The sequence below is a fragment of the Arachis ipaensis genome, chromosome B04, assembly GCF_000816755.2.
Source record: "Arachis ipaensis cultivar K30076 chromosome B04, Araip1.1, whole genome shotgun sequence".
Lineage (NCBI taxonomy): Eukaryota > Viridiplantae > Streptophyta > Magnoliopsida > Fabales > Fabaceae > Arachis > Arachis ipaensis.
Genome location: NC_029788.2, coordinates 16,280,072 through 16,299,082, shown reverse-complemented (window position 1 = coordinate 16,299,082; position 19,011 = coordinate 16,280,072). Strand labels below are relative to the sequence as shown.

The following is a 19,011-nucleotide window of genomic DNA, read 5'->3' as shown; positions in this document are numbered from 1 at the left end:
TCCGAATCCTTCCGCCCTAGCCTCCGGCTGAGGACATAGTACAGCATCACCGCCGCTCCGGCTGCCGTCGCCATCGTCCCCGCCGCCATGGAAACCGCCTCAAGAACCGAGTCACGGCGGCAAAAGAACGAATGAAATGCAAGCGGAAGTGAGATTTCCCCGTAAAATTGAAAATTGGGATTTCGAAAAGGAAAGAAAAAGAACGAAACTTTGGGAATTTTGGGTATGAAATCTGAATGCTTTTGCAGAGACCAGAGAGGAACAGAGAATGTGGTGTTTTTTGTTTTTTTGTTTTTCTTTTTTTTACTCTTTCTGTGTAAAGGAAGGTCGGCCACCTGAGAACAGAACTACTTTGGTTTACTGTTTCTGTTTAAATTACCTTAATGGCCTTGGTTGTTTCATATTGTTTGTTAATGAATGGGGGTAGATTGGGGAATAAGAAAAATATTGTTAATTTGGATTTGGAAAAGGAAAGCGGGGATGTGGAAGATAAGGACAATGAGAGTGGATGGTCGAGTGGAGTCCGATCCTAAGAGAATTGAATTATTTTATATTATTGGTGAAAAACGTGAGTTTATATTTTACTATACATAGATTTTTTTTTCTTTTTGTTTTTCTTTTTTGAGACTACTAAAGAAGCAAGATTGTCTTTGTCAAATTGTCAACAGAAATGTTCACTGATCAACAACGTATTCTTATATGTTAACTCGCCTTACTATTACTAAATCAAAAGATATTCAACAAGGTTAGTTATAGAACAAAACTCAATTATTATATCAATTATCTATACATAATATATATTAAAATATAAAAATATAATTTAAAAATTAATTCAACAATACATGTATTTCAATCAGGTTAATTGTATATTAAAATAAATTCCTATATATAAAATAGGGTAAAAAACCTTAATAAGCCAAGTCAAGAATTATGTAATGTAAATACGCCAAAGCGAAAATCGTTTCAGCAATAAGCCAAATCATATTTTTATATAATTCGAACCATTATTTTTGTATATATTTATACACAAATATATAATAACTGATTTAATAATTAATTTTAGTATATACATAATATTTTGGGCTATTTACGTATTTAAAACATTAGGAGAAAAAGCTTATTAGATTACAACTTTTCAAAACACCATATGCAAATGCAACTTTCCTATTTATATGTAAACGGCGACACCCTGACGCGGATTAGACTTTGCACGTAAACCGCTACACCCTGTAGCAGTTTATGAAGGAATGATGTTCATGAAGAAACCACAGCACCCTGTAGCGGTTTCTTCGAAATGTGGCTGCTTGGAAAATGCTTATATATACCCAACAAGTTGTGTAGAAGGTCATTTTCATTCAAAACCTTAGAATGGAAAGTGAGGAGAGTTTTTTAGTCTTAGTACATTGCTCTGGAAAAATAAAAAAGAGTAAAAGTCACGGTGTAAAGTTTATCGATAGAGAACCATTGAATGTCTTTATCCGGTCATCTAATACGCTGTTAGATCTGAAAACCAGTATATTGCAAAAGTTGGGAGTGTGCGGGACAAAGTGGGTGAAGAAGCTGTTTTACAAGATTCCTATTGCGGTTGTGTTGACTAGCATGAAATATGAAACATTCGTGATAGGGTCCGATGAAGATATGCAGGTGTTGTTTCATTGTCGGCGGAGTTTTCTGGAAGTGAGGATACACGAGTTATTTGCGAAGTTGGAACATGTCATCGATAGTTCTAGGACATCGGCGCCGAATCCTCAGTCAACTACGATGGAGGGTGCTTCTATCTCGATGCCTGTCATTGCACCTGATTATTTGTTGGCTAATCATCCATCTAGTGCAGTTGGGGTAGTTACGTTAGCCTGTCCGATTCCAGACGTTGGACGTGAGGGTGAACCGGATCGGGTTGAAAATGCGATGCGAGAGGATGATTCGGATGAACAACCTGCTGACATTGGTGGGACAATGATGATGATATTTCGACAAACCTAGCAACACGTCAGGTACCGTCAAGTTCCAGCACACATCAACATCCTCCATACTTCTCTACCCTGAACTAGGAAGCCATCAGCCAACCGCCGGACATAGTTCCTACCTTTAGGGTCAAGGATTGCACGAGGAAAATGTTGTAATTGAATTTCAAATTGGCCAATCTTTCCAAAGTAAGGAGGAAGCTGTTCTGAGTATAAAGGATTACAGCATTCGCCGTGGTGTTGAGTACAGGGTGATAGAGTCGGATCATCTTAAGTATCATGGGAGGTGCAAGGAGTTCGGTAAAGGTTGCACGTGGATGATTCGCATCACACTTCGGCAGCAAAAGAGTACCTGGGAGGTTCGACGGTACAACGGACCATACACTTGCTTGGCTACATCGATATCAAGTGACCATCGACAGCTTGATTATCATGTCATTTGTGCGAAGATCTTTCCTCTGGTTCGAGCCAATGCGGCGATCTCGATAAAGGTATTGCAAGAAGCTACTGAAGCAACGTATGGGTTCAGGCCTAGTTACAGGAAGGCCTAGATGGCAAAACAGAAGGTAGTAGTATAAATCTACGGGGATTGGGAAGAGTCCTATGCCGAGCTGCCCCATTAGATCCTTAGTGTGCAGTCTATCATGGAGGGAACTGTTGCCTTGTTGAAGACTTCTCCGGTTCGAGTCGGTGATCAGGTTGATGATTCTACTGTGTACTTTCATCATCTTTTTTGGACATTTCTTCCTTGTGTTGAAGCTTTCCGACATTGCAAGCCTTTGGTTAGCATAGACGGTACTCATCTGTATGGCAAGTATGGCGGCACTTTGTGTAACACCCTACCACACAGAGTCTTATGCTTAAGTCATAAAACTGAGGTGGTGAGGTATTACGACCTCTAAAAGTAAAATTATATATATAATATAGATAGAAAAGGTTTTATCTAGGAGCCTTTGAAGGAAAGTTATTGAACAAAAAAAAGCAGAACAACGCAACACTCACAATCGAATAAAAGTAGAAAGGTCGATAAGTTTGAACGAAAAAGATAATAAAAATATATAAGATCAGAGTTCCAAAAATGTAATTAACAAGCTCTAGGCTCAGCCTGCAAAGCAAAGACCGACCAGAGTATACATATACATATATATACACCCTAAAGTAATATATATATATAAACAAAATACGCCCCTGAGCTCCAAGAGTTCTTCGCTTCATCAAAGTCTCTAGAATACAAAGTGGTGCCTCTCAACCTGCATCTAAAAAATACCAATATTGTATGGGATGAGAACCGGGGGTTCTCAGTATGGTTAAGGTGCCCACATATATAATAAATAAGGTCCTGGGAAAGCCAGAGGCAATCCTAGAACGCCGACACTCAGATTATAAAACTTAAGGAACTAAAACAGAAACCATAAACATGGATAGTTCTCTAAGGTTCTAAACTTGGTCAAATCCTAATCAAAATCCTCAAATCCTCCGTCTTTTCTTCAATCCTCCATCTCCGGTGAGACCGCACAGACAAACGGACAAACAAGGGCAAACACAATTAGAGTACAAGTAATGCAAGTAGCAAGTATAACAATTAGCATAGTAAATTCACTTAGGCATTCCCAATTAATGCACTGACAAGCAATTCAAACAATATGCATATGATGCATGCTTGTCCTATGGCTGTTGATATCAACTGTCGATTACATAGCCAGCCCGACATGTCCTGGTAGCTAATCGTGGATAGTCCCTCTGTACGCGCATCCCCAAGCTCAACAATATTCCATGGGAAGAATCCTAAACTAACATGGGGGATACCAACACCCCCAAGCTCAATAATATTCATATATGCATGCCCATGGAGGAACCCAGGGAGTTAAAGTGCCCGGTCACATCTTACGTACAAGGATCAACGAATGTCTCAATAATAACCAATTATATCTCATAAATATTATTTTCATTCTCAATAATAATTCATAGCTCATCTCATCGTTCTTAATTAATTAACATCATCAATTATCTCATACATCATTCTCGATATTACTTTACTCTCTTAATTGCCTCACATACCACTTTCATCATTCTTATCGAATCAAATACCATATTCTCCAACCACATATTACCTTTTAAAAATCTTTCTTCATCTCCAAGTTACTTCTCCTTCCTAACTTCATCTCATTACTAAGCATACCACTAAAGTCTAGGGGCTAAAAGAGTAAAAATAGAGGTTTAGAGGTTCGAAATTATGTTTTAAAACACAAAAGTCATTTGCTGAAAACAGGGGTCACATGTACGCGTGGGCCACGCATATGCGTGGAAGTGAAATTTTCCTATCACGCGTACACATTACCTTGTCCGCGAACACATGCATGCCAAACAGAAATGCCCATCCGTGTATGGAGGGGTTTGTTTGCAGATCAGTCAAAAATGGTTAAGTCTGCAGAATTTCAATTTTACACACCGAACTTCCGACGCGCATAACTTTCTCGTTTTAAAATATTTTTCATTCGTTCTTCGAACGCATAAACTTCACGAACCCAATTTTTATATGAAAGTTTGAAACAATTCAGGGGTCTGGAAGCTGAGTTATGGCTCGCCGAAGTTCGACCAAAAATCAGATTTTCACAAAATTCATCAAACCTCTATTTTCACAAAAGCATAACTTGATACCAAGTTTTTATGGCTTATAATCAACACCAAAACCTACCATATCACAGCAACACAGCCCTATATCCTATCACAACCAATCATACCTCAGTTTTAAACAATTTCTTACAAGAATTTCTCAATCAAACAATCAAAATCATCAATTTACCACCACATACATATCATTAACTAACACACCAACGCCAAATTTACTTCCTTTAATCATTCAACAATTCATACACTCATTCAACAATTTCCTCACCCAATTACTCAATTACATATTGACGTTGAGATTTTTGCCAGTAAAGAATTTCATAAAAACAGTCGCGTTGTAGTTATAGTCTCTAAACCAACAAAAATCCCTTCGTACAAACATTTTGGTTGTCACAAGTAACAAACCCCTTAAAAAATTGTTAACCGAGTATTCAAACCTCGGGTCGTCTTCTCAAGGAACTGCAAGGAAGTATGTTCTTATTATTGGCTATAAAGGTTGTAATCGGGGTTTAGAAGGTGAGAAGCTAGTGATTTAAATGACAAGTAAAGTAAATGGCAATTAAAATAAATAAAACTGTAAAGCAAACTTTTGGCAAGCAAATTAAAGAGAAAGCAATTAATAACTGAAATACCTCAAATAATCATTAATTCAAATCATAACATGGAAAGGGTTCATAAGCCAAATTGGCAACATTTATAGATACGAATAAAAGCATTAAAGTAAAAGTAGCATAGAAACATAAATTAAAGTAAATATTAAACCTGGATCGAGAGTTACTCTTAAAAACTAAGAGGAGTCCTAAATCCTAATCCTGAGAGAAAAAGGAGAGAACCTCTCTCAAACTAAATCTAAATCATGAAAAGTGAAAATTGGCGAGCTCTCTAATGAATGGATGTATTCCTCCACTTTATAGCCTCTAATCTGTGTTTTCTGGGCCGCAAACTAGGTCGAAAACAGCCCAGAATTCGCTGGTCTCGAATTCAATTACGCTGGATTTCTGTCACTGCGACGCGGCCGCATGGAGCACGCGGTCGCGTCGCCTAGAGTCAGGGAAACTATAGCATATTATATATCAAATCGAAGCCCCGGACGTTAGCTTTCCAACACAACTGGAACCGCATCGTTTGGACCTCTGTAGCTAAAGTTATAGCCGTTTGAGTGCGAAGAGGTCAGGCTAGACAGCTTAGCAACTCCTTCATCTTCTTGTATTCCTTCCACTTTTGCATGCTTCCTTTCCATCCTCCAAGTCATTCCTGCCCTATAATATCTGAAAACACTTAACACACATATCAAGGCATCTAATGGTGATAAGAGAGGATTAATAATAAGCAAATATAAGATCAAAGAAGCATGTTTTCAATCAAAGCACATAATTAGGAAGGCAAATGTAAAACCATGCAAATAGTATGAATAAGTGGGTAAAGAGTAGATAAAAACCACTCAATTGAGCACAAGATAAATAATAAAATAGTGGTTTATCACATATACTTCATATATTACTCTATATCCATCACAACCAACATCATACAACACATCTGTCGTCAAATTATCAACCTTCACAATTCGTTATCAATCATCATCAAAATCATCAACATCAACCTTTATATTTAAATTACTAACTTTTAACATACATACATGCTTCAACCTATCTTACGGTCAATTAGCCTAAGTTTTCACACGACATTATATATTACATACAAGAAACCAAAACTATACCTTGGTCGATTTTTCAATAAATCCGGAACACTTCAAGCGTTTCCGCACCACAAGTTTCCAAAATTCCAAAACCTCACCAACGAAACCCGGCCTCCAAAACTTGACCCCAAGCTTCCAAATCCTCAAATTGGCTCTATCAAACACTCAATTTTAATCTATTATCATAATTACAACTATAATAAAAATAGAGCTCCCTAATTTAACATATATATCACAAGGATTTGAGGGTGCTTACCTTGCCTACAACTTAAACGAGCTAATCCCGACAAAACTTACAAGCTAATTCGAACCTAAACACCGAAATCATATAAAATTCAATATGCATTCACATTGAATTTTGAAATTGGGGAAAAGAAAATTGAAAAGGAAAATGTGGCTTCATTACCTTACAATATACTGGGCTTTGTAGAGCTCGATGCGCTGGTCGCGTGGCCGCAAACGGTGCGGGTAATCGGAACTTCGAATTGAAAGTTAAGTGAATTTGAAATTGGATTAAGGGTTTTGGTGTTTTTGGCTTCTCCCATGCAAGCTTTGGAATTTCTTCCTTGCTTTGGGAAGAAGGAGAGCTGATTATATAAGGGGTTGGATTGGGCCTTGGGCCCAATACGGGCTCGATTCGCCTGATTCGGCCCGTTCGGCCCAATCTTGGGCCAAATTATTTAAAATTAGTGTCAAAATTCTTATTTTAATTAGTTCTACCTTACTAAATTATAAAATTTTATTTTCTAATTTCTTAGATTAATAATTAGTTTATTGGCTAATTATTTACTAATTTCTCGGGTTTTACACTTTGCTCCTGGCTATCACGTAAGATGGAAACTCCAACATCTTGCCAATTGCTTTCGCCCTCGTGGAAGGGAAAAATGCGGAATTGTGGTCTTTCTTCCTGACAAACCTGCGCCAACATGTGACTCCGCAAGAGGGGATACTGGTCATCTCAGACAAGCACAACGGTATCAAGGCTGCACTTGAGGCACCTGACAGTGGTTGGTTACCTCCTCATGCATATCGATCATTTGTATTCGACATGTTGCAGCTAACTTCTCACTCAGTTTCAAGGGCACGGATGCAAGTGAACGCTGCTTATGCGAAGACTGAGGCAAAGTTTGACTATTAGTTTAATATCGTGCAGACTGAGAATCCGAACTTGTGAACGCCATTACTTTATAAACCGCTACAGGGTGTAGTAGTTTATGTGCTTGCAGCAAATCAACGTAACTGCGACAAAGTATAGCAGTTTACATGCAAAGTCTGATCCGCGTCAGGGTGTCGCAGTTTACATATAAATAGGAAAGTTACAATTGTGCCTGATGTTTCGAAAAGTTGTCATCTGGTAAGCTTTTTCTCCAAATGTTTTAAATACGTAAATTGCCATAATATTTTTATAAAACATTATTTCACCAATAACTTATTCGTTCGACTACTAATTCATCAATTGAACCGTTAATTTAGCAATCTAACACACCAAATGATAATAATACTCTTTTATAATAAGTTTTTCTTTTAAGCTATTATAACGTTCTATTTTTCTTTCCACTATTTCTACATCCTTGCTATATCATCATCAATTTCTACATGGTATCTAGAGCTAGTGTTCATGATCCATGGCTTTAATTGTTCCTTCATTTTTAACTAACAGCAACAAATCACTTCTCAATCCAATAACAGATAAATAAGATGAAACCAATTTGTAACATAGATTCCGCAAGCATTTTTTATAATCAAAGGCAAGAATCTTGAAGACTATATTCATGAAGGAAAAGAACCTGCAAAATTTACTTCTGATGTAGATAAAGTAGCTGGCATTATCTCTGCTACATACATTGAATGGGCACAACATGATTTCAATCTCGGTTCTTGGCTTTTAGCTTCCATCGATGGATCATTCAAGAAGCAAATGTTTCATTGTAATTCTGCTTTTCAAATTTGGCAAAAACTGCATCAAATTCTTATAGAATCCACTAAGCCAAAGGTTAAACAACTCAGAACACAGTTAAAGAATCTTAAGAAAAATGCTTTTACCATCTTTCAGTATCTTGCAAATATCAAGAAAATTGTTCACTCCCTCACAGCCTTTGGCTATGATGTTTCTATTGAAACTCATCTTGAGGCCATATGTGATGGTCTTTCTAAAGACTACTCCAGTTGTAAGCAAAACCAAAACTTTTTAGCATTGGAGAGGTTGAGACTTTGCTGATTTTATATGAAGAAAGAATGGATAAATTCAAACAACTCTTAATTGGTCTTGCACAAGCACAACTAGCTCAATCAAAATTTTCAAATCACATATTTCCTGGTAGATCTTTTAATGGTAGAAGAAGAGCACTTGATGGTCATTTTGGACGAGAAGGAAAGAATTCTTGGCAATCAACCAATAGACTTTATTTCCAAGTTTGTAATAGACCTGGCCATTCAGCTTTAAATTGGTTCTATAGATTCGATCAGAGTTATCAAGGCAACAGTGGACAATCTTCTAGCTCAGCAGCACTAGTTCCACTGTAACACCCTAACTTTTAGTACCTCATGATCGCACCAAAAGTCCAGGTGTCACCTACCTCTACTCTTTTAATTACATACTATATTTATTTAATATTGAGCCTTCGTAATTATGAACCGAAGTTTTATTTCAGAAAACAATGAGTCTGTACTTTAAACTATTTAATCACAAAAATATATTTACTCACATAGCAATATATATAGACTTATTCCAATATTCTCAAATACAAGTCCTACCCCTCTAAAAATCAAAGACAATAAATGGCGAGGGGAAAATCTAAGGCTAAACCAACTACAGAAAATATGGATATATATTTACATAAAGCTCCGATGTTCATTCGCGGCTCCGCGCCAAGGATTCCCGAGCCTGTCGCTGAAACAGAAGATCTGTAGGGGGTGAGAACGTCGTCCTCGCATGTTCTCAGTAGGGATAGCGAATGCCGTAAAAATATACAGAATAATATACAAATAGTTAACTCATAACCCAAAATAGTTTTCTTTATTAAACCCTTGAAATCCTTCTTAAGTCTTACCTAAAGCCGTGTAAAACCCTTTCTTTAATATCAAACCAGTAATCAAATTCAACCTCGGTCTTCGCATACGCCGCATTGACTAGTAGCCTCCTAGCGTCTTTGCCCTTGAAGGTAAGGGCAAAATTAGCCGCTACGTGTCGTATGCAGAATGTACGGTACGCAGATGGTGGTAACTAACCTCCGTCAGGGGCCTCAAGCGCAGCCTTGATGCCGTTGTGCCTGTCCGATATAACCAGCAGACCGGGCTGCGGGGTCACGTGCTCTCGAAGGTGCGAGAGAAAGAATGTCCAGGACTCTGCATTCTCACCCTCCACTAGGGCGAATGCGACTGGTAGAATGTTGGAGTTCCCGTCATGTGCAATCGCGATGAGCAACGTTCCCCCCTTGTACTGTACCCCTCGCCGGATGCTGTAACTCTTCACACTTAACAGGGCCTCGTCTTTATCCTGGAATTGCTGACCAATCTGGAACTCTGTCAGACCAGCAGTCCCTTCCGCATCTCTAGCTCCGAATCCAACAGCGTGCCCTAAAACCCCCTCATGCCTCATGGCGTCCAAGTCCAATGAGGAAAAATGTGGTGGATACTGCTGTGTGCTAGAGCTAGAACCACCGCCCGCCAATGCAGGACCAGTCGCTCCAACCTCGTCGCCGCTGTCATCCTCAATCGTATCCGGCTTGACGTCGTCCTCATCTGCATCACCCAAGACTCCGTCTCCGACGCCAACCGGTGGAACGCCCTTTAAAGCGTTCGGCAGAATATCAAAGGATCCTACCTCGTCGCCTACGCCGTCATTCAGATCAACAGCAAAAGACGGGGAGGTGACAAGTTGGACCGCTGGCTCGTACACTGGGACGGAGGAAGAAGCCACGGCAGCCCTGGAACTGGAGCCAGCTGCCGTGGCTACATTGGTGGTATTCCGGTTGGAACCCCCTGAGCTGGATACCACATCAATCAGCTTTGCGAGCAATTCTGGTGTCCTCACCTCCGGAAACTGCCTCCGACAAAGAAACATGACTTGCAGGTCCTCATCACTACCAATCGTGAAACAATCATACTTCACCGTATCGTGCAGGATCGTGACTGGAATGCGATAGAAAAACTTCTTAACCCGCTTCGCACCTTCCAGGCCAAGTTTCATCAGCACAGATCTAATAAGGTCATCATAGCTTGTCGTTGGATTCACGATAATACAGAGAGGATCCTTATCTGTGAACTTCACTCCGGAACGAGTTTTCCTCTTAATGGATCCTCTGTGGTGAACCAGAACAACAAAACTCTCCTCACTAGCCATCTTACTGGTCTAATGAGACCAACTCACGCTTGGAACGGTTATATAGAGGTCTCTCTCCCACTAATTCGAACCGGCCCGGTTCGAATTATGGTTTGTGTAATTCGAACCAGAATGGTTCGAATTACTCAGGCCGGATCTCTCTCTGTAGTTCGAACCTCCCTGGTTCGAACTATGTGCAGCCAAGGTTCGAACCAACCTGGTTCGAATTAGGAAGAAAATTTTGGTGGGAGTTCGAACCAGATTGGTTCGAATTACATTCAAAGCTACTCTCCTCCTAATTCGAACCACCCTGGTTCGAATTACTAAGGTTTGTAGTTCGAACCACCTTGGTTCGAATTACATAAAAATAGCTTCTGGCTTATTGCTGAAACGATTTTCAGTTTGGCATATTTAGGTTACACATTTCCAACGTTGGCTTATTAGGGTTTTTTACCCTATTTATTTCCTTCATTAGTTCTCATTTCCTTTCTTTTTATTATGCCTCCACATCACCAATTACATACCCATACCCACACCTCCACATCACCTACATTATTAAACGTACCTCCGCATCACCGCTTAATTACACATACCTCCGCATCATCAAATAATCAATTACACCTCTGCATCACCACCTATTTACTCATCTATTATAATCTTAAATCGATTAGTTTCTAAATAATCAAACTTCGTAACGTTTAATAAAAACTCTTTTTTTAATAAATTGGACTCAAATTATAACTTAAAACAAAAATCTTTTCTCAATAGATTAAACTTAAAACATAGTAATTTTCTTGATAATTTGAAAATCAACTATTTTTAACCCTAAATCCAGTTTTCTTTTAAATAATGCTTTAAGCAAAGCCTTGGAGTTTTGTAAAAACTTCTATAGTATTTCCTCTGAAATTCGGGCTTTGGCACCCTTCAAGGATTCCAACCAAAGCTTTTCTCAACCTTTCCAAATGTCAAATAATTTTTCAATAATTAAAACATTTTCTTTGAAGTTAAGCCACTTTCCATAATGTAACACCCTAACTTTTAGTACCTCATGATCGTACCAAAAGTCTGGGTGTCACCTACCTTTACTCTTTTAGTTACATACTATATTTATTTAATATTGAGCCTTCGTGAATATGAACCGAAGTTTTATTTCAGAAAACGATGAGTCTATACTTTAAACTATTTAATCACAAAAATATATTTACTCACATAGTAATATATACATAGACTTATTCTAAGATTCTCAAATACAAGTCCTACCTATCTAAAAATCAAAGACAATAAATGGCGAGGAAAAAATATAAGGCTAAACCAAGTACAGAAAATACAGATATATTTACATAAAGCTCCAATGTTCAGTCACGGCTCTGCGCCAAGGATTCCCAGGCCTGTCGCTGAAACAGAAGATCTGTAGAGGGGTGAGAACATCATCCTCGCATGTTCTCAGTAGGGATAGCGAATGCTGTAAAAATATACAGAATAATATACAAATAGTTAACTCATAACCCGAAATGATTTTCTTTATTAAACCCTTGAAATCCTTCTTAAGTCTTACTTAAAGCCATGTAAAACCCTTTCTTTAAATCACATTACAAAAAGATTTAGAGGTAAGTAGCACTCGGACTTTTAGTACGATCATGAGGTGCTAAAAGTTAGGGTGTTACATCCACCACCACCTCCCTCAACCTCTTTCCATCATCCACAATCATACTTGACAAGCACATCATCTATTGCAAACAATGCTTGGCATCCGGATGCCAGTGCTAGCCATCATTTGACAAATGATTCCAATAATATCATTTTATCTGTTGAGTATACTGGCCCTAACCAACTCTAAATAGCAAATGGTTCTGGTATTTCTATCAAACACACTGGTCATTCTTCTTTGTTTAATTCTACTACTAATCTTGTTTTTACTCTTAAAAACATACTCCATATGCCTAAAATTGCCAAGAACTTAATTATTGTTTCTAAATTCTATTTAGATAACAATGTTTTCTTTGAATTTCACCCCTTTCATTGCTTTGTTAAATCTCAGTTCAACAAGAAAATCCTTCTACAAGGAATTGTTAGACATGGCTTGTACTCTTTTGAGAATTTATTTGTTCCAAGATCTTTACACGATAATAACACTGTTCATTCCTTTTTGGCTTCTTGTAAGATGAATCTTGTGCTGTGGTATCCTTCATCCTCCATTGTAAAAACTGTCCTCAAACATTGTAATATTCCAACTGCATCTAATACAAATTTTGATTCCTTTGTTTATGATCATTGTTCCACGACAAAAATGCATTTCCTTCCATTTTCTCTATCTATAACTGAAGATAAATTTTCTTTCCAATCAGTATTCATTGATATCTGGGGACCTGCTCCCACAATTTTTAGGTCTGGCTTTAGATACTATTTAAGTTTTGTTAATGCTTTTACTCGTCATACTTGTGTGTATTTGATGCAATCCAAATCTCAAGTCTTCACTATTTTTCAGCAATATCATATGTTAATGGAGAAACAAACTAGTTTCTCTCTTAAGCTCATTCAAACTGATAATGGCAAGGAGTTTATTTTTCGTAGTTTTAGAACTTTTCTTCAAACTAATGGAATTGTTCATACACGCATCAACAATAAGATGTAGTTGAACGCAAACATAGGCACTTGACTAAATGGGATTATCTCTTTTAACCACTCTCAATCTACCTCTTTTATACTGGGAAAATGCCTTCCTTACTACTGCCTTCCTCATAAATAGATTACCTACTAAAGTCTTAGACTATCAATCCCCTTATGAAAAACTCCATCATATAAAACCCAATTATGACATGTTTAAAGTATTTGGGTGTGCTTGCTACCCTCATGTCAGACCATTCAATCTAACAACAATTGAGATAGAGTAAAAAATTGGAAGCATGAGAGTGTTCTCATGCACTGACATAAAAAATAGAATTAGAGAAGGAGAGTTAAGACACGAAAGTGAAAATGAAACTCATACATTGTCATTGTAGCTACTGTACTGGGTAATAGAGTAATACAACATATATAGTAAAATTACCTATAGTGTAACAACAATAAAAAATCAATAAAGACTAACTAATTCACTTATATTCACTCACATCCCCGCTCAAGCTTAGCAGTGGGTTGAAGAACCACTCTAAGTTTGACTCGAAATTTGTGAAATAGAGGTGATGAGAGGGATTTGATGAAAATATCCCCAATCTGATCTATAGAGGTATATGAAGGACATAGAGTTACTTTTGATTCACCATCTTTCTTAGGTAGTGAAGGTCAATTTTCATGTGTTTGCACCTAGTATGAAGGACCGAGTTAGTAGCTAATGAGCAAGCACTTTGATTATCACAATAAATAGTAAGTGCCATTGGTTGTGAAATTTGAAGCTCCTTTAGAAGTTGTTGTATAGACATTAGTTCTGACTAAGATGCTGCCATGCTCCTATATTCTGCCTCAGTGCTACTACGACTAGCTTTGGCTTGCTTATTGCTTCTCCATGATACCGAATTGCTTCCTAACTATACACAATAGCCAGTAATCAATTTTCTGTCCTCCAAATCTCCTGCCCAGTCTGCATGTGCGAATGCAAGTAATCTCAAGTTAGCACATTTTTAAAAGTTAATGCCTGCTGATACAATACCTACAATATATCTGAGGATGCGTTTGACAGCTTTTCAGTGCTCAATTGTTAGAGAGTGCATATATTGAGAGATCTTGTTCACAGAGAAAGTAAGATCTGGTCTTGAAATAGTCAAATACTGAAGTGATCCAACAATCTCTCTACAATTTTGGATCCTAAAAATGCTCAGCACCATTTGATGTAAGCTTCAAGACTAAGACCATGGGAGTAGGCATTGAATTTGCAGTGTCCATTTTGGCTTTTTGTAATAGATCTCGAGCATACCTTTGTTGAGAAACTATAATGGATCCATCTATTAAATAAGAAAATTCTAACCCAAGAAAATAACCGAGTTTTCTCAGATCTTTAAGCGAAAAAATTTTATTGAGATCAAAGATAACTTTGTCGATTTCACCAGTGTCACTTCTAGTGACAACAATGTCATCTACATAGGCTAAGAGAAAGGTGGTAGATGTACTGGTGTGTTTAACAAATAATGAAATATCTCTTTTGGTTCTGGTGAAACCAAACTATAATAACGTAGCAGTCAGTATATTGAACGAAGCTCTTGGAGCTTGCTTTAATCCATAGATTGCTTTGTTCAACTTATAAACTTGTGATGCATTCCCAAATTGATAACCTGCTGGTGGAGACATGTGTACCTCTTCTTCAAGAATGCCATTCAGAAAGGCATTATCAAAATCAAATTTTCTTAGTGTCCATTCAAGTGATAGAGCTATAGTAATTACAATTCTCACAGTAGTAGGTCTCACAAGTGGACTGTTTATTTGGCTATAATATATGCCTTCAACTTGCAAAAAATTTTTTGCAACTAACCTGGCTTTGTACCTGATGATGTTGCCTAACAGATCTTTTTTTATAGCAAATACCCATTTAGAATCAATAATAGTTTTATGCTTTGGTGGTTCAACTAAATCCCAGGTGTTATATCTTACTAAAGCCTGAATTTCAGCATCCATTGTATTTTTCCAATGTAAACATTGAAAGGCTTGTTTAACATTCTTTGGGATATTGTTAATCAAATCATAAGGTTCTACTAAAGTTATAGCTAATGCTTGAGATCTGTTGTTTCTAGTTTTTTATCTTGTGAGCATATTGTGAGTATTAGAAGATGTAGTAGAACTAGTGTTTGTAGCATTTTTAAAAGGTAGACAGATTTTAAGGCCTGAAATTGGGATGGAAAAATTCTGATTGAGGCTAGTACTAGAAGGGGTATGCCCAGTAATTTGAGTGTTAAGGCAAGTAGTCGATGAGGGAGAATCTGAGATATCTAGAAGAGGTAGAGTTTGGAGAGGGTTAGAAGTCTTGGGTGAAATATTGAATGTAAAAGCTAGCAGATCTTTAATTGTATCCTGGTTCACTACTATATTTTTATTGTGAAATAGAGAATTATAAGAAAATTCAGTTTCATCAAATATCACATGTCTCGAATAGTAAATTTTCCCATCTTTAGTCATGCACTTATAACCTTTGTAGTTACTATCATAGCCAAGAAATAAGCACTTTTTTTTTTATTTAAAAGCAAACTTTACTTTGTTAGAAGATCTTAAATAAGGAAAACAAGCACATCTAAATATTTTAAAGTTCTTATAATCTGGTAATTTTTCAAATAAAGTTTCAAAAGGTGATTTATTTTCTAATGAAGAACTTGGTAATCTATTGATGATATATACTACTGATGTAAAGAAGTCTTCCCAAAATAACACTGGTAATGCAACAGTAGCCAAAAGTGACAATCTTACTTCAGTTATATGCCTATGTTTTCTTTCTACACTACCTTGTTGTTGATGTGTGTAGGGACATGAAATTCTATGCATAATACCATGCTTAGTTAAAAATTGAGTGAAGGAGTGTGACATGAATTCCATACCTCTATCAGTTTGCAAAGCGTTAATCTTCAATCCTGTTTGAGTTTTCATAAATACTTTATAATTTTTCAATGCTTGTAGTGACTGAGATTTATGAGTTAGTAAGAAAATAGTTATGTATTTTGTAATAGCATCCACAAATGAGTTGTAGTACCTATATCCATTTTTAGATATCATAGAGGCGGCCCTCCAAATATCAACAAAAATAAGGTCAATGGTGTTGTATAGACTGATTCAGATTTTGCAAAAGGCAACTAATGCATTTTTCTCATAGCACAATATTCACATATTTGAACAAAATTAGAATCAAATTGAGCAAAAATTCCATATGTTTTCAAGACAAAAATTACAGTTTTTATTAAACTGTGACCTAGGCATTTATGCCAAAGGTCAAGGGTTACATTTTGTTGCTTTGAGCTACAAATGCTTTTTTAATAGAAGAATCTGTAATGCTATGCTTACAAGAAATAGAATTATTCAAAGAACTGTGGATTAAGGACTTATTAGGCACAGGAACAAACAAATTTTTAAAAGAGTATATGCCATTTCTAGCTTTGCCTTGGAGAAGAATTTCTTGAGAGTCCTAGTCACGTACAATACAATCATAAGGCCAAAATTCAAAATAGACATGGTTATCTAAAGCGAATTGAGATACACTTAATAATTTTGTGTGATTTCAGGGACATGAAGTAATTTGTTTTAAAAAAACTTGATTTTACTGTCTTTATGACAAAGAATTGAGGTTCCTTGAGCTAGAATTTTCGTATCTTGATCATTACCTACAAATAATTTATTAGAATCTGGAATTGAAGAGTTGGAATTCAACAAGTTGAGTGAATATGGTGTGACATGGTGACTTGCTCCTGAATCTGGGTACCATACAGATTCTTAATAATTATGAGAATTTGAGAAATAAGCTCTTGGTTAATGGAACTGTGATGATGGTGGTGGTGGTTGTGTTAGAGTAGGAGAATGTAGATTGTGGTGATTGTGAGCTATTTCCATAAGCTTGAAAGTTAGGATCAAATCTATGGAAGCAAGTGTGAACCACATGGCCTTGGTGACCACAAAGTTGACACTGAGGTCGATTACTTTGACTAGAAAAATGACCTCCTCTTCTAAATCTTCCCCATCTTCCTCTTCAAATAAAAGAACCTGTCTCTGATTGAATGTTATTCGGTGATGGTGCTTGTGCCAGATTTGCCATGGGGATGCCACCTTGTGGTTTCTTGTATCCTTCAAACATATCATCATAGGCTTTGAGGAAAGACTCAACTTCAGGCACGTTATAGGCTGATAATTTTGACATTACAGAAGTAATAAAGACAGTATACTCCTCAGGTAAACCATCAAGAATTGCTAAGATATGGTCATCTTGTTGAATTTGATATCCAATGGATTGTAGAGAGTCAACAAGATCTTGGATTTTTGGAAGATAATCTGGTATCGATCTAGTTTTTCTTATTGATTTCAGTTGAGCTTTTAAGCTTCGAATTCTTGTGGTAGAGGTATCAGCAAAATAATCATTGAGTGCATTCCAAATTTCTTAAAATTGATAACACTAAAGGATCTTATGGGCTTTTATGACTAATGCAAGAACCCAAGTTGATAGAGTATGATCATCTAATCTCCATTGTTTGAAGGCTTCAGTTTCTGTTTTAGTCTTCTTGAAAGCATCTTCTTCGTATTGTTGTGGAATCTTGCTTTGGTACAAGTGATCTTCAAGACATAAACTCTGAATTGTAAGCAAAGCTTGGTGTCTCCATGTATTATAATTATTATGATCCAACTTCTCAGAAATTAGGGAGATCGATATCTTGATTGAAGATTCTGATAGAGTAATTTACATGATGGAACACCAAATTGAAGAAATCAAGAAAAGAAAGGAAAAAAAGGGAAAGAATAGAGACAAGAGGAAAAAAATTGGGACAAAAATTGAAAGAAAATGAAAAAAAAAAGAATCAGAATTTGAAGAAAAGTAGGATCTCAAGCTCTGGATACCATAACAACAATTGAGATAGAGTAAAGAATTGGAAGCATGGGAGTGTTCTCATGCACTGATACAGAAAATAGAATTAGAGAAGGAGACTTGAGACACGGAAGTGAAACTGAAATTCATACATTGTAATTGTAGCTACTGTACCAGATAATGGAGTAATACAACATATATAGTGAAATTACCTATACTATAACAACAATAAAAAACCAATAAAGACTAACTAATTCACTTATATTCACTCACACAATCAATACGAATTAGATTTTAGATCCCAACAGTGTATCTTTTTAGGACATGCTCCCCAATCTAGAGATTTTAAATGCCTCACTAATGAAAGAAAGGTTTTCATAGTGAAAAATATAATTTTTGATGAAAAATTATTTCTTTACCCAACTTTCTTCCCTCCCAAGTCAGCCGCTTCTCAACCAACTTCTTCTTCAGTTCCTTATATTACTATTGTTAATATTCCTAACTCTTCTTCTTTATATTCCAATGACTCATTGATGAGCGGATAATTTATACGCTTTTTGGCATTGTTTTTAAGTAGTTTTTAGTATAATTTGATTAGTTTTTAGTATATTTTTATTAGTTTTTAAATAAAAAATCACATTTCTGGACTTAACTATGAGTTTGTGTGTTTTTCTATGATTTCAGGTATTTTCTGGCTGAAATTGAGGGACTTGAGCAAAAATCTGATTCAGAGGCTGAAGAAGGACTGCAAATGCTGTTGGATTATGACCTCCCTGCACTCGAAATAGATTTTCTGGAGCTACAGAAACCCAATTAGCACGCTCTCAATTGCGTTGAAAAGTAGACATGCAGGGCTTTCCAGCAATATATAATAGTATATACTTTGCCTGAGTTTTGACGAGGCAAACTGGCGTTCAAACGC

The 19,011-nt window shown here is 36.8% G+C and overlaps 2 protein-coding genes across 2 annotated transcripts in view; one reads left to right on the top strand and one right to left on the bottom strand.

Annotated features, from left to right (window-relative positions):
- LOC107639026 overlaps positions 1 to 489 on the bottom strand; it is a 4,836-nt gene extending 4,347 nt beyond the window's left edge. Inside the window, exon 1 of the mRNA XM_016342436.2 lies at positions 1 to 489. Coding sequence (XP_016197922.1) covers positions 1 to 89 — 89 coding nt within the window. The 5' untranslated portion in view covers positions 90 to 489.
- On the top strand, positions 1,369 to 2,515 carry LOC107636153. Its single transcript, XM_016339678.1, has 2 exons — positions 1,369 to 1,982; positions 2,155 to 2,515. The coding sequence occupies exons 1-2, from the start codon at positions 1,369 to 1,371 to the stop codon at positions 2,513 to 2,515; spliced, it is 975 nt and encodes a 324-aa protein (XP_016195164.1).